General features: G+C 47.5%; 1 protein-coding gene across 6 annotated transcripts in view; it reads left to right on the top strand.

Moving 5' to 3' along the window:
- Positions 1–1,970: 1,970 nt before the first annotated feature.
- The window catches only part of LOC128331728 (uncharacterized), a 39,064-nt gene continuing 20,057 nt past the window's right edge, over positions 1,971–20,977 (top strand). For 2 of the 6 annotated variants that reach the window (XR_008310412.1, XR_008310413.1), the window contains exons 1-12: positions 1,971–2,293; positions 5,539–5,580; positions 9,805–10,095; positions 10,457–10,747; positions 11,111–11,401; positions 11,872–12,486; positions 12,825–13,115; positions 13,467–13,754; positions 14,113–14,403; positions 14,756–15,046; positions 15,397–15,687; positions 17,793–18,116. Coding sequence is in view for 2 of the 6 variants with exons in the window: in XM_053265516.1 (XP_053121491.1) it covers positions 1,984–2,293; positions 5,539–5,580; positions 9,805–10,095; positions 10,457–10,747; positions 11,111–11,401; positions 11,872–12,486; positions 12,825–13,115; positions 13,467–13,754; positions 14,113–14,403; positions 14,756–15,046; positions 15,397–15,687; positions 18,034–18,116 (3,375 nt within the window). In the remaining 4 variants the exon portion in view is untranslated. Of the gene's footprint in view, positions 2,294–5,538; positions 5,581–8,488; positions 8,624–9,804; positions 10,096–10,456; positions 10,748–11,110; positions 11,402–11,871; positions 12,487–12,824; positions 13,116–13,466; positions 13,755–14,112; positions 14,404–14,755; positions 15,047–15,396; positions 15,688–17,792; positions 18,117–20,977 lie in introns of those variants that run through there. The other 4 variants (XM_053265516.1, XM_053265517.1, XR_008310414.1 and 1 more) reach the window with 3 other exon arrangements.

Raw genomic sequence — 20,977 nt, 5'->3', positions numbered from 1 at the left:
TGGATCATTAACCTAACCTACTGCACAGGGTTGTTGTGAGGATAAACATAACCATGTACTATGCTCCTCGGAGGCAGAGCAGGATATAAGTGTGAAAATAAAATTTTAAAAGTCAAGGGGCAATAGCTATTATAAGAGAAGGCTACTGGAGAGACCTAATGGCGCAGCGGGGAAATGCTTGACTAACAAGTAGAAGGTTGCCAGTTTGGATCCCTGCTGGTACAACATCAGGCAGCAGCGATATAGGCAGATGCTGGAAGGCATTGTCTCGTACTGCGTGGGAGATGGCAATGGGCAACCCCCCCTGTATTCTACCAAAGACAACCACAGGGCTCTGTGGGCACCAGGAGTCGAAATTGACTCGATGGCACCTGGCACCTTTACCTTTACGGAAGAGAAATGATAAAGGAACCATCGCAGGCTTTTCTTTCCCACCTCCACTAAGGCATTAGGAGGTGGCAAGGGGTCTTGTGACGGCACTCCAGGACGTGGCTGCTGGCTGACTTTGGGCAAGACTGTTCTATGTCAGGGATATAAAGGAAAGGAAAGGAAAGATCGTCCTGGGGACCACAGAGCTATGTGGCTTTCTTGGTAGAATACAGGAGGGGTTTACCATTGCCTTCTTCCCATGCTGTGAGATGATGCCTTCGCCGTTGTCACTGAAGTGAGCACCCGCCTCCAGCACCTTCCTATATAACAGCTGCCAGATATATAATTATTATTATCAAGATATTTAATTCTCTTGGGACCATGCGTGCCCAGGACCATGCTGCGAGAGTTCTGGAGTGAGGATTGAGGAGAGGGGGAAGAAAGTGCCGGCGGTGTACGGCGGGCAGAGGAGGGGGGGACAGAAAGGTGGCGGTGGGCAGCAGGCGGGGGGAGGGAAAGGCGGCAGCGGGCAGGGGGAGAGAAAGGCGGTGGGCAGCGGGCGTGGGGAGAGAAAAGCCACGGCGGCGGTAGGGCCCGTCTTGGTCGCCCTGGGGGTAGGAACGGGAGGGGAGGAGGGCTGGAGAGCACAGAGACGGAGGGAAGGGGAAGAGAGGAGAGACTGGGGCAGGAGGAGGGGGGGGAACAGCCAGCCCCAATGTGCCACACAGATGCTCTGTGCGGGGTTGGCTAGTTATTATTATTACATTTATATCCCGCTCTTCCTCCAAGGAGCCCAGAGCGGGGTACTACATACTGAAGTTTCCCTTTCACAACAAACCTGTGAAGTAGGTTAGACTGAGAGAGAAGTGACTGGCCCAGAGTCACCCAGCTAGTATCATTATATTATTAATTATTATTATTATTATTTCTTGTTTACACAGTCAGACATTATTATTATTATTATTACATTTATATCCCGCTCTTCCTCCATGGAGCCCAGAGCGGTGTACTACATACTTGAGTTTCTCTTTCACAACATCATGGCTGAATAGGGATTTGAACTCTGGTCTCCCCGTCCTAGTCTAGCACTCTAACCACTACATCATGCTGGCTCAGATATAGGTGACTACCTATATATATTTACTAGGCACAGTCTGGGAAGCACACCCACGGGGATTCAAACTAACAGCCTCTTGCTCCCTAGGCAAGCTGCTTCCCCGCTGCGCTACCTCAGCTGATATGTCAGGGATATACTGCCTCTAAATATGGAGGCTCCGCTTAGCCCGCAGAAGTCAGAGCTGCTGTTCTTCCTGGAAACAAACCCTGCTGTTTTCTCCAGCCTGACTTCTTCCTCTGCCCAAGTTCTTCATCCTAGATCCCATTGAACAAGAACTTCTTCCTCCTCCCAGTAGCCTGCAGGAGCCAAAAAAGGGAGGGCCAAAGCAGGAGGTCACCCAATCCCAAGAGGACCGGAGACAAAGACAAGGGAGGCCGAGCCACGCCACCAAGACCGCTTCAAACAAGCCTCGCCCAGATCCCTCCTCCTCGCCTTCGAAGCAAGCGGAGTGAGCACACTTCCTAGCCGAGACTGGGGCGCTGCGTCGTGGTGGCACAATGGAGGAGGAGGAGGAGGAGGAGGAGGAGGAGAAGCAGGCGCTTCGGGGCCACTTGGAAGACATCCTCGGCAACTTGAGGCACGACCAGCTGCAGGCGTTCTACAGCGAACTGCTTTGGAGCCCAATCAAAACGGGCTATCGCAACATCCCCGGAGGGGAGCTGGAGGAAGCCGACGGTTTCTTTGCGCTCAGTGATCGTCTGATTAACCATTTCGGCGAGGATTACTCTGTGGAGGTGACTCTCTGGGTGCTGAACAAGATCAACTGCGAGGAGGAGGCCAAGAAACTCCTCGCTCTCATCGGGAAGGGTAAGGAGGGAAGGGGGATGATGACGACAGGCTGCCTACTCCCGATCCTTGTGGGGAGTGTTGTTGGGTTAGTACATGTGCGCACAAAGTACATGTGCGCACACGTTTGCCTCAGGGAGGACGATGCCTCTTTCTGGCAGGTGTCTGACCCCCCTGACTCCGAGCACGTTTTCTAACCAACATCCATTCAACTGCCCTATTCCATATTTCAAGCCTCTCCTGTAGAATTACTTTCGCTTTCACTTCCGCGTTCCTCGTCTCTTTTTCAGCGGCGCACCACCATGGAATTTGTTTTGTTCCACGTGTAGCCAGTTCTCTCTCTCAAGCTGGGTAGATCTTTTTAAAATGTGCAACCAGACACAAAATGTGCAGCCCCCTCTGACAAATTCAAGTTATGCAAAAGTCATGTTGTGTTAGATGATGAAAAATGTAACTGATAGTGATGAGAAAGTTAGTAATCCGGGCTTCTCTAGAACCCAGAACCTGACCAAGTGACAAGCAGACCTATTTCTCTGCCTCCTGCCAAAGATGTCACCCACACACTCTATTGCTACTCCCCATAGAGTCCACTCAGTGACTTTTGCAAAAATGCTGCTGTCAGATTCCTAGTTGTGAGGATTTTCTCCCACTCTGTGTTGGTCTCTAAATGCTGTGGAGGCTCTAGGCAACAAAGTAAATGTGCGCACACAAGGAATATGCACGGTTATGTGTTGTGGCAGCAGATACTGCTTGTGCTAATTGTACTCACATACCATTGTGCAGTTTAGACTTCTCCTTAAAAAAAAAAAAAAAAGCCCCGTCAAGGGGAGATCTGCTAACTGAGGGGAGTCCTCTGCTAAGGGGAGTCCCCTGCTAACTGGGCAAAGAGGCACCTTTTACCGTGGTGATTCTCTTTATTTAGCAGGGGGAGAGTAACTGGCCCTATCCACCCCCAGCACAGTTCTTCCAGTGACTGTTGCTGGTGTGTGTCTTATGTTTAGAATGTGAGCCCTTTGGGGACAGGGAGCCATCTTATTTGTTTGTTTTTCCTCTTTGTAAACCGCCCTGAGTCATTTTTGGAAGGGCGGTATAGAAATCGAATTCATCATCATCATCATCATCATCATCATCATCTCGGGAGATTTCAGGCTCTGATCCAGAGTTGAGGCCTGGAACTGAGTCCAGTGCTGGTCTTGCCTCCTCTGAGTCACTGGCAGGATGGGGCTCATAGCATGAGTTTTGCTGGGATTCTTGTGTGTCACATTTTTCAGACAAGGGGGAAAGTGCCCTTCAGCACTGCAGGCAGGGTGCACAGCGGCAGCTATATATATACAGTGAAGAAAAGTTCATGGAATGGCAGAGCATTGCTGCAGGGGGAGAGGGAAGACTTACTGATGGCTGTTCTCTTCTTTGTTTTTAGAGTTGGTACAGCTAAAACTATCAAAGCAATTAAAGTTTTTAGGGCTTCCTAAAAGATGGAAGGAGTATACTGAAAATCTGTACAGCAGGGACGTCAATATCCAAGATACTCTAGAAGATATTCCCTACTTACAACAACCTCTAGTACGGGAAGATGAAGTTAGATCAGTACTCTGGTTATTACCAAGCCGGAAGGCCACAGGAATGGATGGAATAGCTATAGAAATATGGCAGGCAATAGAAGAAGAATCAGTCAAGGCTCTAACCAAACTATGCCAGCAAATCTGGAGAACAACTCAGTGGTCAACAGATTGGAAGAGCCTAAATATCCATGCCAAAGAAAGGAGACTTAACAGATTGCGCAAACCATCGCACAATATCCTTAATTTCACATGCTAGCAAAATAATGCTCAGGATCACCCAACGCAGATTAGATTTCCTTACGTGGGAAGAGGAATGCCGGATTCAAGCTAGTTTCAGAAAAGTCAGAGGAACAAGAGACATCATTGCTGATGCAGTCTGGATAATTGAGAAAGGCAAGAATACCAGAAAGAAGTCAATATGTGCTTTATTGACTACAGAAAAGCCTTTGATTGAAGTCGACCATGTCAAGTTGTGGAATATCCTTAGGAAAATGGACATCCCCAAACACCTCATTGTTCGCATGAGAAACCTATACACAGGGCAGGAAGCCACAGTCCAGACAGAACATGGTGAAATGGACTGCTTCCAGATCGGCAAAGGAGTAAGGCAAGGCTGTACACTTTCTCCTTCTTTATTCAATTTATAGTGAGAACATATAGTGAGAGAAGCTGGATTGGAAGAAGATGAGTGTGGTTTTAAAGTTGGAGAAAGACACATCAAAAACCTGTGCTACACTGATGACACCACTCGGATAGCTGAGAATGCAGATGATCTGCAAGCTCTAGTAATGAAAGTCAAGGAGCACAGTGAAAAATGGGACTACGACTAAATGGAAAGAAGACTAAACTAATGACAAAGGGTACAGCAACCAGTCTCAGAATTGATAATGAAGGGATTGAAGTGCCTTTTAGGTTCGATCTAAAATACATAAAATGCAGACATAGCTTCATCCTTTTAGGATCGACCATCAACAGTAAAGGATCCAGCAGTCAAGAAATACTCCACAGACTAGCACTTGGTAGGGTTGCAATGAAGTCCTTGGAAGGGATATTTAGATGCCGTGACATGTCTATACCTACAAAGATTAAAATTGTTCGGACAATGGTTTTTGCCATGACACTCTATGGATGCGAAAGCTGGACTTCGAAGAAGCAAGATAGAAAAAGCATTGACGCTTCTGAACTTTGGTGCTGGAGAAGACTTTTGAGGATACCATGGACAACCAGGAAAATAAACAAATAGATCATAGAACAAATCAATCCAGAATTCTCACTCGAGGCACAAATGACCAGGCTCGAACTATCATACTTCAGACACATTATGTGAAAACCCAGCTCCCTTGAGGTCCATAATGCTGGGGAAAGTTGAAGGAAAGAGAAGAAGAGGACTACCAGCAGCAACGTGGATGGACTCGATTACGACAACAACGACTTTCTGTATGAGGAATGAGGCATTTTGGGGAAGGGCTCTGTAAAATAAATGAAAACAGCATTCCAGAACCTCTAGATTATATGGATCTTGGATTCCAGGCCTGACAGGAGTTGGATAAATGTACCTTTGGCGGGTGACAATGGAGATACCCCAAGCAGTCTCCTTAAGAGAGAATTGAAGTCAGAGCTTCTTGTATTCCATTTCAATATACATGCTGTTTTCCATTTCACAATGCAAGACACCCTCCTAACTCTCCTCTCTGTCTCCCACAGGTTCAAGTGAACCAGAAGAACCTGTGGTCTCCCCTGGTGAAGGTATGTTCTGTGGACAAATTGTGTTTTGAGTTATGCTCAAGATTGGACAAGGTATTACTTTATGGAAGAGCACAGCACACTTATGTGGAGGGGCCTTAGCTCAGAGGGACAGCACAGAGGTGGTTGCATGCAGAAGGTTGCAGGTATAATTCCCAGCAGCTCCATGCAGCAGCAGTGGGAAAGATCTTTCTTCTTCTGAGACCTTGGCAAAGCTGCTGCAAGTCAGAGAAGACGCTGGGCTAGGTGGACTCGTGGTTTGACTCAGTATAAGGCAAATATAGAGCAGACATCTTTTCCTGTGGCACACCCCAGCCACAGTATCTCCACCTGACTGCCTTTCTGTGTAAGAAGCAGGCTTCCCTGTGGTGTCCACAGGATTATAGTGTGAGGAGCAACTGTTGGGTGGTTCCAGTGTAAGAATTTATGTGTGAGGATCTGTCTGGCGGCAGTCCCCAAAGGCAGCCTCGACTCCAGCCAATTCTAGGACGCGGCCGCTCTCTCTTTCCAGGCCCTCCAGGTGGTTGCTCCATCATAGCCAACTTCCTACTAGATCTGGAGTTCAGTTTCACTTTGTGTCCCACATTTCTTACCTCTGTGGTATTACATTTATGGCAAATGCTAAAAGAAAAATCCCTAAGGAGCCATTTGGTGGGGCTCAAGGTCTGAGAGTTCAGTTTCAGGGGGCAGGGTGGTTGTTGTTCTTGTTGTTCTTGTTTTTAATGTGCAACCAGACACAAAACATGCAGTTCCGGGGTGTAAGAAATTGTTGCAAAATTTATATTATGCTAGATGATGATGTTAGCAGATGATGAGTGATAAAAACGGGAAAGAGAAAGTAAGTAGTCCAGGCTTCTCTAGAACCCAGATGCAGACCAACCATCCCCATTTCTCCTCCCCCTGCCAAAGCAGACTCCACTGCTACACAGTCTTCGCCCAGGAACAATACAGTGCTGTGTTGCAATACAGTGCTCTTCAGCAGTGCAGTGCTGCCAGATTCCTGCTCCTGAGGATCTGAAGATCCCACTCTTTCTTGGTTTCTAAGTGCTGTGGAATCAGGCTCTTGCTGACAAAGTACATGTGCACAGACAAGGAATATGCACAGGTGTGTGTTGTCGTGGCACATGCTAATTGCGCTAATTATACTCACTTGCCATTCTGCAGTTTGTATTTTTTCCTTTAAAACAAAGCCTAGCCCTGGGGCTACAACTCCAGACTTCTCTCTTGGGCTCCGTCTGGTCCAGGGTCAGAACCTGGAACTGGGTCCAATATTAGTTTCAGCTCCTCTGGATCAGACTCAGAGTCAGTGCCAGGGAGGGGCTCATGACGATAGCTTTGCCGGGATTATTGTATGTCATGTTTTCCAAAAGAAGGGGAGGAGTGCACTTTAGCACTAGAGGTGTGTACAAACCCGGACCTGGTGGTTACGTTAGTTGACCCTAAGTTAGGGTTGACCTACTGAGCTTAAAAAAAAAATCATTAAAATTGTCCAGTTGCTTGATAGCTTTGTGGGTTGGGTGGTAGGTAGCATCCATCATGCCCTACCACCCAACCCCTTTTGGTCTTCCTAGGCATAACCTATAGGGAGTAATGGACTGGTCTGAATTCTCATTTTTCTCCTATGGCAGAACCAGCAACAGCACCACCACTGCACTCACAAGCTAAAAGTTCACACACACTCTTTTAAAAAAGGAATTCTCCAAAGTCCCAGCACAGAACATGGTGCAAAACAGACCAAAATAGAATCACTGACCCAGATTTTTCCAGTCACACAATGCCAAGTGAACTGCCCATGGATACATCTTTGCCACAAGTTGCTCACCAGGCACACACAATTATGACTCCATAGCAGCAGCAGCACTCCCACCCCACTTTTAACAGAAGAACATAAGAAAGGCCCTGCTGGATCAGGCCCAAGGTCTATGTAGTCTGTCATCCTGTTTCACAAAGTGGCCCATCAGGTGCCCCTGACTCTGAGGGTACGTCACCTTGAAGGCAGAATGCAGACAGAGCCCAGAGTCAGACCACCAAACGACAGTCCACTATGAGGACAGACACATGGAGCTAATCTCACACTAAAAACCAAAATATAAGAGACAGGGATATCTCGCTACAATACCATCTTGCAGACCTAACCTCAAGTCTCAGGAAGGAAGGGCAGGCAAATCCAAAACTCAAGAAAAAGGCATTAATTTTCCAGAAAACCTTGAAAAACTTTCCCATTTGAAAATGTAGAGAATGAGACTTCTTAGAGCTAACAAAAGCCTAGAGTCACAAGACATAAAATGTTATGGGCTTGCAGACTGTATTAATATAAACTCAGTGAAAACCATTAAAGCAGTTTAAATGCTATTAAAAGCAAAGCTAAAGAAGGAAGTATGGCCCTTGTGAAATCCTTCAGGAATGGTAAGCCTCCTCCTATTGCCATGGGGAACATGTGCCACAACCTAGAGGCAGCTACTGAAAAGGCCTGACCCCAAGGTGCGACCAGACGAACTGGCAGAGCCCAGAGACAGACCTCTCCTGATGATCTCAAAGAGTGGTGGGGATCTTGCAGAAAGAGGCACATGTAGTTTAAGGAAAATCTGTGCAGATAGTTGCAATGTAAGTATTAATATGTGGGTATTTGTCCATTTTCAGTCACAGTGGGCAGCTTCCTCTCCAGTTAAGCCAGAACGTGGCAGCTCTCACCCACCAAACCCAGCTGGTGATCTCTCAGTTATGGACAACTTCTGCCTAAATTGAGGGTTCAGTTTCACATTGTGCTTCAGATTTGTTCCTGGGTGGTGGGGTGAGTTCTTGCTTTTGGGGGGGAAATGGCACGCAGGAGTCTCTGGAATGTGTGGATCTTGGACTCCAGGCCTTGCAGGAGCTGGATAACTGAACCTTTGCTTGAACAAAGAATAACTGAACAGAGAAATTCCAGGAAACTATCCTGTGGAGAACAGAAGTGTAGGCAGAGTTCTCTGTTAAGTTTCACAAAGCAAGACTCCGTCCTAACTCCATTCTGCCTCCCTCAGATGCATAGATACTCTGATCACCCCAGGTGAGTGGTGGACAAATTGTGTTTTGAGTGATGCTAAAGAATGGATAAGATGCTTTTTCACAGAAGAGCACAGCAGGCAAATGGGGAGGAGCCTTAGCTAAGTGATGGAGCATGTAGGTTTCATGCAGAAGGTCCCAGGAGCAAGTCCCAGGAGCAGGAGCAGAGCTATAATTGACCTGGGAGAGGGCTCAAATGTCCTTGGGGGCCCACTGGCATGACAACAGCTTGATCTTGACTCTCCCCCTCCCACTATTTCAACTCACGAACATGCTCTTGATTCCTGTTCATAGGACTTAACTTAGCTTCAAAAAAGACAAGTCGTCTCCAGAAGGTGTAATTTAGGAAGCAGTTATATGTGTTAAAAAGACATATTTCTGAACCTGGGGAGTTCATGCATGCAAGTATGTTTATGAAAGTGCCTGTTGTCCGTGGGGAGTGTGAGATACCATTCACACAGGATTGAGATAAAGGGCTTGCCAAGAACATTTTGTTGACCATTGTGCCCTTACACACGTTCTGTAGCAAAGACATGAGGGTGGGGGAGAAAGTAGGGGCAAGGGGCCTATCTTGCCTGTTGACTCTGTATTAGATTAATGTGTGTTAACTTTGTGCACTGCCTAGAGAGTTCTATATATGATAAATAAACCATAATGGTTTATGGGTCTATAAATCCTGGTACATTTTTGTCCTGACACTGTATAAGAAAAGCAGCCCCCCCCCCACCACACACACATCATGCAACCCAATAATCGTATTCTCTCCACCTTGTATTCTTTCGTAAAAAGCAGGTCTTAGTATCATGTCTGTCTCTATAATGGCAGTTCAAGGAACAGTTGGTGTGGATGGTTGCAGTGTAAGAATTATGTGCAGATCTGCCTGACTGTAAACCAGCAGGGAAGCAGACTCCACACCACCTAATTCCAGGGCATGGGAGCTCTCAGCCACCAGGCCAACAGGCAATTGCTCAGCCAGCCAGAGGTCGGGTCATGCTTATGGGGAGCTTGTGCCCATCTGCCTGCAGTTACTTGAGCAGGGGTACCTTCAGATTCAAGCACCCCTGCTTGGAATGCTCTCCCCATCCCTAGTGTCAGTGATGGTAATCGGGAATCTGCCAGAGACGGCTAACACTGTTTTGGGGTTTTTATTCATGTCTCAGGGAACTTTTTCATATCCTTCTCTAGGAGCATGGAGCAGACAGAGAGAGATTGTCAAAATGAACTTCAAGCGCACCCTGATGGTCTTGGGAGAGTGGAATCTGGAAACATTCAAAGACAAACTCAGGGAGATCTCAGTGAAGGACGGATTTGAAAACATCCCAGAAGAGATCCTGCAGAAAGCCGGTTGGCTTGAACTCAGTGACATCCTGCTGGAGTACTACAGAGAGGATTATGCTGTGGAGGTGACTGCTGGAGTGCTGAGAACCATCAATCGCAAGGACAAGGCACAGAGGCTCCTCAGTCTCAGCAGGAAAGGTAAGGAGAGAGAAGTCCCAGATCTGGTGTGGATGGCCACAGTGTAAGCCTTATGTGCAGGTCTGCCTGGCTGCAATCCAGAAGGGAGCGCAGTCCCCATGCCACCAAATGCCAGGGCATGGGAGCTCTCAGCCATGAGGCCAACTGCTGATTGCTCAGCCAGACTGAGGTGGGGACATGCTCATGGGCAGCTGTGTTCACCTGCTTGCAGTTACTTAAGCAAGGATGCTTCAGATTCAAGCACCCCTGCTTGGAATGCTCTCCCCATCCCTAGTGTCAGTGATTGTAAGCAGGAATCTGCTGGAGGCAGCTGATATTTTTTTATGCTTATTTAATGGCACACTTTCATATCCTTCACCAGGACAATGGGACACACAAAGAGACACTTTAAAAATTGACCTTATGGGCATCTTGTTGCACTTGGGAGAGGTGGGTCTGAAAAAGTTCAAAGAAAAACTCAGTGAGTTCTCTGTGAAAGAGGGATTTGAAATTATCCCCAAAGAGACGCTGCAGAAAGCCCGTTGGTTCGAACTCAGTGACATCCTGCTGGAGTACTACAGAGGGGATTATGCTGTGGAGGTGACTGCTGGAGTGCTGAGAGCCATGAACCGCAAGGACAAGGTACAGAGGCTCCTCAGTCTCAGCAGGAAAGGTAAGGAGAGAGAAGTCCCAGATCTGGTGTGGATGGCCACAGTGTAAGCCTTATGTGCAGGTCTGCCTGGCTGTAATCCAGAAGGGAGCGCAGTCCCCATGCCACCAAATGCCAGGGCATGGGAGCTCTCAGCCATGAAGCCAACTGTCGATTGCTCAGCCAGACTGAGGTGGGGACATGCTCATGGGCAGCTGTGTTGACCTGCTTGCAGTCACTTGAGCAGGGGGTGCCTTCAGATTCAAGCACCCCTGCTTGGACTGCTCTCCCCATCCCTAGTGTCAGTGATTGTAAGCAGGAATCTGCTGGAGGCAGCTGATTTTTTTTAATGCTTATTTAATGGCACACTTTCATATCCTTCACCAGGACAATGGGACACACCAAGAAACACTTTCAAAATTGACCTTATGGGCATCTTGTTGCACTTGGGAGAGGTGGGTCTGGAAAAGTTCAAAGAAAAACTCAGTGAGTTCTCTGTGAAAGAGGGATTTGAAAATATCCCCAAAGAGACCCTGCAGAAAGCACGTTGGTTCGAACTCGGTGACATCCTGTGGAAGTACTACAGAGAGGATTATGCTGTGGAGGTGACTGCTGCAGTGCTGGAAGCCATCAACCACAAGGTTCTGTCACACAGGCTCATTGTTTTCAGCATGACTGGTAAGGGAAGTTCCAGATCTGGTGCGGATGTTTGCACTGTAAGCATTAGGATGTGGATCCACCTGGCTGCAATCCATCAGGCAGGCAGTCTCCACGCCACCTAAATCTAGAGCACGGGAGCTCTTAGCCATCAAGGAAACAGGTGATTGCTCAGCCAGACTGAGGTGGAGACATGCTCATGGGGAGCTGTGTTCACCTGCTTGCAGTCACTTGAGCAGCGATGCCTTCAGATTAAAGCACAAGAGTGGGGGGGGGACCCTGTTTAGGTTCAGCAATATGTAAGAGCTTTTTTAAAAAAAGAATCCAAATATAATATATGAATATTTTAATATAATAGTGATGCTCTTCAGATTCAAGCACCCATTCTTTGAATGTTCTCCCCATCCCTAGTGTCAGTGATTGTAATCAGGGATATGCCAAAGGCTCTGTTTTATACTGGTCTCAGGACACTTCTTTATATCCTTTACCAGGAACATGGAACAGAGAGACTGTCAAAATGAACCTCGTATACATCCTATGGGACTTAGAAGGGGAGGACCTGAAAACATTCAAAGACAAACTCAGTGAGTTTTTAGTGGAGGGATTTGAAACCATCCCCAAAGAGACCCTGCAGGAAGCCCATGTATTCGAACTCAGTGACATCCTGCTGAAGTTCTATACAGAAGATCGCGCTGTGGAGGTGACTGCTGCAGTGCTGGAAGCCATCAACTGCAAGGACCAGGCACAGAGGCTTCTCACTCTCAGCAAGGCTCTTTTATACAGGTCTCAAGAAATTTCTTCATATTATTCACCAGCAAAGAGGAGGAGAAAAAGGGTGACTGTCAAAATTAACCTCATGGACACACTGATAGCTTTGGGAGAGGAGGATCTGAGAAGGTTCAAAGACAAACTCAGCGAGTTCTCAGTGAAAGAGGGATTTGGAAGCATCTCCAAAGAGATCCTGCAGAAATCCCGTTCATTCGAACTCAGTGACATCCTGCTGAAGTTCTATACAGAGGATTATGCTGCGGAGGTGACTTTTGCAATACTGTTAGCCATCAACCAGGCAGCCCAGACACACAGGCTACTCGCTCTCACCAGGACCGGTAAGTAAAGGGAAGTCCCAGATTGATTGTGGGTGGTTGCAGGGTAAGCCTTATGTGCGGATCTGCCTGGCAGGCAGCCTTCATGCCACCAGATGCCAGGGCATGGTTACTTACAGCCAACAGGCAATTGCTCAGCAAGACAGAGCTTGAGTCATGCTCCTGGAGAGCTGTGCCCACCTGCTTGCAGTTACTTAAGTTGGGGTGCCTTCAGAATGCAGGATCCCTGCTTGGAATGATCTCCCCATCCCTAGTGCCAGTGATTGTAATCGGGAATCTGCCAGAGGCGGCTAACACTGTTTTGTACTGATCTCTGGGCCCTTTTCCACATCCTTCACCAGGAACATGGAGCAAAAAAAGAGAGACTGTCAAAATGAACCTCGTGCACATGCTGATGGACTTGGGAGAGGAGGATCTGAAAGCATTCAAAGACAAACTCAGTGAGTTCTCACTGAAGGAGGGATTTGAAAACATCCCCAAAGAGATCCTGCAGACAGCCCATTCATTTGAACTGAGTGACATCCTGTTAAACTACTACAGGGAGGATTATGCTGTGGAGGTGACTGCAGCAGTGTTGGAAGCCATCAGCTGCAAGGACCAGGCACACAGGCTCTTCGCTTTCTGTAGGACTGGTAAGGAGAGGGAAGTGCCAGATCTTGTGTGGACGATTGCAGTTTAGGCATTACGTCCAGATCTGCCTGGTGCAATCCAGGAGACAGGCAACCTCCATGCCACGTAATTCCAGAGCTTTCAGTCAAAAGGCCAACAGTGATTGCTCAGCTAGACTGAAGTGGGGACATGCTCATGGGGAGCTGTGCCCACCTGCTTGCAGTCACTTAAGCAAGGGTTCTTTCAGATTTAAGCACTGCTGCTTGGAATGATCTCCCCATCTCTAGTGTCAGTGATTGTAATTTGTAATCTGCCAGAGGCAGCTAACACTGTTTTATGCTGATCTCAGGGCCCTTTTTAATATTTTTCATCAGGACCATGGAACAGACAAAGAGAGATTGTCAAAATGAACCTCATGCACATCCTGATGAACTTAGACTGGGAGGATCTGTATATGTTCAAAGCCAGACTCCACGGGTTCTCAGTGAAAGAGGGATTTAAAAACATCCCCAAAGGGATCCTACGCAAAGTTCATTCATTTGAACTCAGTGACATCCTGTTGAATTACTACAGAGTTGATCACGCTGTAAAGCTGACTGTTGCAGTACTAGAATCCATCAACCACATGCTCTGGGAATATGGGGACCTCGCTTTTATGATTGGTAAGTAATGAGAAGTCCCAGATTTGATGTGGATAGTTGCAGTGTAAACGTTATGTTTGGATCTGCCTGGCTGCAGTCCAACAGGCAGGCAGTCTCCACGCCACCTAATTCCAGGGCATGGGAGCTCTCAGCTACAAGGCCAACAGGCAATTGCTCAGCCAGACAGAGCTCGGGTCATGCTTATGGGGAGCTGTGCCCACCTACTTGCAGTCACTTGAGCAGGGGGTGCCTTCAGATTCAAACACCCCTGCTTGGAATGCTCTCCCCATCCCTAGTGTCAGTGATGGGAATCAGGAATCTGCCAGGTCTAACACTTATTTATGCTGATCTCATGGCACCTTTTCATATCATTCAACAGGAACATGGATCAGAGAAAGAGAGACTGTCAAAACTAACCTCATGCACATCCTGATGGATTTGGACTGGGTGGATCTTAAAGGATTCAAAGACAAACTCAGTGAGTTCCCAGTGAAGGAGGGATTTAAAAACATCCCCAAAGAGATGCTGCAGGGAGAAGATTGGTCTGAACTCAGTGACACCCTGTTGACACACTATGGAAACAATTACGCTGTGGAGGTGACTGCTACAGTACTGGAAGCCATCGACCTCAAGGACCAGGCACACAGGCTCCGCACTCTCAGCAGGATGGGTAAGGATTGGGAAGTCCCAGATTTGGTGTGGATAGTTGCAGTGTAAGCTTTATGTTTGGATCTGCCTGGCTGAAATCTAACAGGCAGGTGGCATCTATGCCATCTCATTCCAGGGCATGGTTGCTGTCAGCCATGAGGCCAACAGGCAGTTTCTCAGACAGAGGTTGGGTCATGCTTATGGGGAGCTGTGCCCATCTGCTTGCAGTTACTTAAGCAGGGATGCTTCAGATTCAAGCACCCCTCCTTGGAATGATCTCCCCATCCCTAGTGTCAGTGATTGTAATCAGGAATCTGCCAGGTCTAACACTTATTTGTGCTGATCTCATGGCACCTTTTCATATCATTCAACAGGAACATGGATCAGAGAAAGAGAGATTGTCAAAATGAACCTCATGGACATCCTGATGGACTTGGGAGAGGAAGATCTGAAAATGTTCCAAGACAAACTCAGGGAGTTCTCAGTGAAGGAGAGACATACAAACATTCCCAAAGAGAGCCTGCAGGAAACCTGTTCATTCGACCTCAGTGACATCCTGCTGAAATACTACGGACCGGATGATGCTGTGGAGGTGACTGCTGCAGTGTTGGAAGCCATCAACCACAAGGACCAGGCACACAGGCTCCTCACTCTCAGCAGGACTGGTAAGGATTGGGAAGTCCCAGATTTGATGTGGATAGTTGCAGTGTAAACATTGTGTGTGGATCTGCCTGGCTGCAATCCAGCAGGCAGGCAGCCTCCATGCCACCTAATTCCAGGGCATGGTTGCTCTCAGCCACCAGGCCAACAAGCAATTGTTCTGCCAGCCAGGTCATGCTCATGGGGAACTGTGCCCACCTACTTGCAGTCACTTAAGCAGGGATGCCTTCAGATTCAAGCACCCCTGCTTGGAATGCTCTCCCCATCCCTAGTGTCAGTGATGGGAATCAGGAATCTGCCAGGGCTAACACTTATTTGTGCTGATCTCAGGGCAACTTTTCATATCATTCAACAGGAACATGGAGCAGAGAAAGAGAGACTATCAAAATTAACCTCATGGACACCCTGATAGATTTGGGAGAGGAGGATCTGAAAATGTTCAAAGACAGACTCAGTGAGTTCTCAGTGAAGAAGGGATTTGAAAACATCCCCAAAGAGATCCTGCAGAAATCCCTTTCACTCGAACTCAGTGACATCCTGCTGAAGTACTACAGACTGGATGATGCTGTGGCGGTGACTGCTGCAGTGTTGGAAGCCATCAAACACAAGGATCAGGCACACAGGCTCCTCATTCTCTGCAGGACTGGTAAGGAAAAGGAAGTACCAAACCTCACCCCTGCTCCTCAGAGGACATTGAATAATTTAGGGTTAGCTCATCACATCTTCACAGTGTGACACACCTTCATAACTCTCCCCGCTGCCTCCCACGGAAGCAGCTATATCTGAGCTCCGACTTTGGTTCTTCCAAAGTGAGTGGTGGATGAATTGTCTTTTAAGCAGTGCTCAGGACTGGATAAGATATTATTCCAGAGAAATGCTCAGCAGGCAGATGGGGAGGGGCCTTATCTAATTGGTGGAACATGTAGGTTACATGCAGAAGGTCCCAGGTACAAGTCCCAGGAGCAGGGGCGTAGGTTTAACTGAAGGTGGGTGGGGGAGGCAAATGTCCCTGAAGGAAGAAGGACTCACTGGCTGGGTGACAGCTTGCTCTTCCCCCTCCAACCTCCCCAGCTCAGTAACATGCTGTTGGCTCCTGACTGGAGGACTTATCTCATCTTCTAAAAAGACAAGCCCTCCCCAGGGTGCTTTCCAGATTACCCGTTACAACAGTGGCACTATGTGTTCTCCAAGAATGTTTCCATAGTGTCTGTGTTATGATATTTCAGTCTGTGTGCTGTCAGCATGGTGCCGTTCACATTTCCAATGCCTTATTTCAGGTTTTATTGCTGCGTTACAGTCCTATAACGTCACATGTGTATTGCAAAAAAATTAAAAGACCTGTATTTTCCCATTGTAGGGAGTTTTGTGCAAGTTCAAAAAGACTGCTCTCCCTGCTGGTGGCTTTGCACAACAAACAACTTCAACCCTTTATATATATATATATATTGAATGCAGTATGTGTATGAAAGTGTCTGCGTACATGAGAAGTGCATAATATTGTTGGTACAGGAGTGCAAGAAAGGGCTTGCCGAGAATGTTCTGTTGATCACAATGTCCTTACCCACCTTCTGTAGCAAAGACCAGAGGGAGGGGGAGAAAGCAGGGACAGGGGGCCTCTCTTCCCTATCTTGTCCCAGGATCCACCCCCTACCTTGCTGCTCCCCTCCCCAGGAATTCCATGCAGCAGAGGTGGGGAGGGAAAGACCTTTCTCTGCCTGAGAACTTGGGAGAGCTGCTGCCAGTCAGAGTAGATGCTGGACTAGTTAGACTAGTAGTCTAACTCTCTCTATGGCAAGAATCGGCCATCTTTTCACATCCACAAGGAGTCTCTTCCTCACATTCTCTTCTTTTGTGAGAAACAGGCCTCAGTGTGATGTTCATATGTTTGAAGTTTAAAGAACATCTGTGTGTGGAAGCAGTGAACGTGTTTATATGGGGGTATGTGCCTGTTTGCAGTCCCAGCAGGCAACTTCATCTCCAGTTCAGCCTGGGACCTGCAGCTCCCACCCACCCAGCCCACCAGAAGATTTCTTGGATATGGCCAAACTCTGCCTAGATTGAGAGTTCAGTTTCACTTTGTGCCCCACTTTTCTTGCTTCTGCAGGATTACATTTGTAGGAAATGATCAGGAAGACGTATCACTAAGAAGCCACTAAGATGGTAATACTTGTGGATGATGATTCATTTAGAACAGGGCTGGGCAAACGTGGCCCTCCAGATGTTGTTGAACTACAACTCCCATCACCCCCAAATGCAGTTTATTGTGCCTTCGGATGATGGGAGTCGTAGTTCAACAACAGCTGGAGGGCCACGTTTGCCCAGCCCTGATTTAGAAACTGTTTAGGAATTCTTAAGGGACTGCCTATGGAGCAGCTGCTAACTGGAATTATGCTAGGTGTAGTTTTCTGACTGTCCACACTTCAGAGCTCCCTCAGATGTTAAAACATGTTTATTTGTATACCACCCAAAAATCACATCGTTGGGCAGTTTACAATAAAACAACACAATTTAAAACAAAATTAAAACCATAAAACAATTTAAAATTCAAAACATAGTTAAATTCTATTAAAAGCCTGGGTGAAAAAAAATCTGTCTTTGCCAACTTTTTTTTTTGCATTTTAAATTTTATTGAATTTTGCAATAGCTTTTACATTCAAATTGCATTCATTTATCTAATTCTACACATAAGTAAATATGTCTTTGCTAACTTTTAAAAACTGATCAGAGATGGGAACGCTCCTATCTCAACAGGATACGCATTCCAAAGCCTCAGGGCAGCAGCAGCAATGGAGAAGGCGGGTCCCGGAGTAGCCACCAGATGTGCTGATGGAGAATGCAGACAGACCTCCTCAGATGATCTCAACAGGCGGCAGAGCTTACCTAATGAAGGGAAAGGGGACCATTGATTAAATATAAGAAATAATGACTAATATTCTGCTACAAAGAGTGGGATGGTGGTAAATGTTGTTCAGCTGTGTCTCCCTGTTTGTAGAGGAAGAAGAAATCGAGAAGACAGAGATCCCTGAGGAAGACCCTTCGGACCTTGGACTGTGTGACTGGTTTCCCCCTGAGGAGGTAAGAGGCCCCACTCCTCTCTGTTTGCATTATGACCACTCTTCCTTGTTTGCATCAACGACCCAAAGCAGTGAGGTCCATGTGGATACTTTTAAGGATCTTCTTCCTGCTGCTTCTTAAACCAGCCTCGTTTTCATCTGTACTCCTGTGTGGTGCTCATACTGGTGAACAACCTTCCCTCCCCAGGGTCAGCTTCTTGCCTTTTGCCACCTGAGGTAAATATGCAACATGCCACCCTACCATGCCCCACTAGCCTTGTTCCCTGATGTGTGGTAATGATGCTGCCCTGCCCCCTTACCTGCCCCATGGATACCCCACTTCCCCCTCACGTGCCCTGCCCTCTGGCCTGGATTACAGCTTGCAATTGTAGGTAAGCCTGGCAGGCAATCTCAATCCAGCTTTGCCCATCCGTCTTTCATTACTGCTCCAGCACTGGCAGCCCATGCTTTATCGCCATTTGGGGAGGAGACCAAGCAGGCAAGCTTGGTGCTTGGAGACACAGCCGGAGAGCGAGCAAGCTGGTGCCGGAGCAGCCGCGGTGGTGGTGCTGCTGGAGGAGAGGCTGGGGGGGGTGGTGAAGCTGGATGCTCCCTGCCTGCCTGGGTGGCCTGTAGCTGCCATCAGCAACAGGCCAGAGTGTGCACCGAAAGTGAGGCTGGTGAGGGGGAGAGAGGGTAATGTGGGGCTGCTGAGGTGTGGGGTGGGGACCATTGAGGAGGAAAGAGCCCAAAGATGGGTGGTGTAAGCAGAAACTCAATGGCAGTGGGCAGGTTGGGTGATACCTTTGTGGGGAGGGGGGTTGCTTTCACTCACTGCCCCATGGCTCACTCTCCACTTGAGGCCATCACCTTACATGTCCTCATGGGAGAGCTGCCCCTGCCCCTCAGTCCAAGTTCAAGAATTTGGGATTTCCCAAGGGAGTTCTTCCTACACCTGGTCTATAGCCCAGCTGACACCGAGTACTGGCTTCCTGGTCAGCTGGGAGGAGGATTCCCAGGCAGAACCAGTCCTAGACCAAATGGCGCCCCAGGCAAGAGCATTCTTGGGCACCCCCTTTCTCGTGTGCTATTTGTTTACCTTCTGAATACTTTTTGTGATGCGTGAGTTGCATGGATATCACTGCAGTGGCCAGGGGTCAAGAAATGTTGGATACGTTCACCAGCCAGACAAAATATTTGTCTCATCAGATGGTTCTTCAAGCTATGCTGGTACGTTACTCATCAGAACTTTTATTTTTATACTCATCAGGCATCACTTGTCACAGACTAGTGGCTTTCCTGAGCCCTGGCAATGGCCAGCTGGCAACCCGTCCAATAGCAGTGTGGATGTGGCATATGCATAGTTAATCTTGCTAGTGTCACCAGGGATGCCATTAGGAAATTTCAGGGTCTGGACATTGTAGTGTTATGGAGAGTCCCTTGTGATGGGGCCTGGGGCAGACTTGATGGTGTGCATGCTGCTTCCTCTGTTAAGAAGTCTTTGCACATGCTCCGAGGCCATCTTGTCCTTGTTTTTTCCTCATGCCTTCCCTGCTACTGTACCTCCAAGCTGGAGAAAACTTCAGGTGATTAAACCCCCTTCAGCAGTTGTGAAGTGCACAATAGTGTGTGTGTGTGTGTGTGTGTGGTGGGGCAGAAAAACCTTAAAGGCTCCTGAATAGTCCAATATGAAACATATGGCATGAGAAAATTAAGTGGGGGACCTCTTTTTACAAGAAACTGAAGATTAGTAACCTTCACATACAAGACCAGTCAGAAACAATTAGATCGTCAAAAAACCCTGTGAGTTTTTAAGACCAGAGTTGAGGTGCTAAGCCTGATGCCTTAACAGACGTGCCATGTGATCATTAATGATGTTCTGTAATGTCTCAAATAGTGCTCACATACAAATTGCCCTCCGTACCCAAATCAAGATGGGGAGGATGGAGTGCTTGGCACCACGAAAGATGCTCCACCTTGCCCCCTGAAGTCATGTTGTAAGCGAGCACAGTTTGTGACATTGCACAACATCAATACTGATCAAATGGCAGATCTTGTAAATTTTGTGTCCAGTGTTCTGCCACTCCATTTTCCAGGTCAGGATCAACTTTAAGGAGGTTAAGTGCCCTGTAGTGTTCCATCCACCACCACCCTGTAATCGTGTCTAAAGTACACTTTTTACTAATATGGATACAACTATGTCGACACCCCAACTACATACATGAAGAATGAAATACTATGCACATATGACTATGTTAGAGGTCAAAGAGACTTCACAAAATGCAGTCATAATACTGTGAAGCATGCTTTGTGTCCAGAGATGCATAGACCAGAGCCTGTTCCCTTGGTGTTGTGTGGGAGCACAGAAGCTGACCACCCAAGATCTTTCCTAGATTCTTAATAGAATAAGTGCTCATTCTCAGCTGCTTTGGGAAGACATCTGTGGGTTATCATCCTGTGCTTGCTCCAGAGAGGCAGGACTTATGCAAATTAAGTAACAAGCCTATAAAAGCCCAGGGAGGATAGCCCTTCCCAGTTTAGTTAGTCCTGCAAGCTCCAGAGCACACAGAGCACAAGCCTTTTCTAGCCTTTGCTTCTTTCACTTTCATTTCCACTTGCTGCTTTCCTTTTACTTGCTTCTACTTACCCCCCCCGACACCATTACTACTTCACCTTCCCAGATATACACAAACAAACTTTGCTTTCCTCTGACTTTCCCTCTACCTCGCCTGTCTCATGGAGTCTCGCAAGGGTAGCGTTCTGCAGGGCCTTTTGCCCAAGGCAAAGAAATCGTCAAAGGCCTCAAAGAACATCCGGTCTTCTGCCACTGCACGGCAACTCATGCTGCTGCAAGCGGCCCGTCCCGGACCACTGCGTCCTCAT

Source organism: Hemicordylus capensis, chromosome 6, assembly GCF_027244095.1.
Source record: "Hemicordylus capensis ecotype Gifberg chromosome 6, rHemCap1.1.pri, whole genome shotgun sequence".
Taxonomy (NCBI): Eukaryota; Metazoa; Chordata; class Lepidosauria; order Squamata; family Cordylidae; genus Hemicordylus; species Hemicordylus capensis.
The sequence above is the reverse complement of the archived record's forward strand: the minus strand, read 5'-3'. Positions and strand labels throughout refer to the sequence as shown.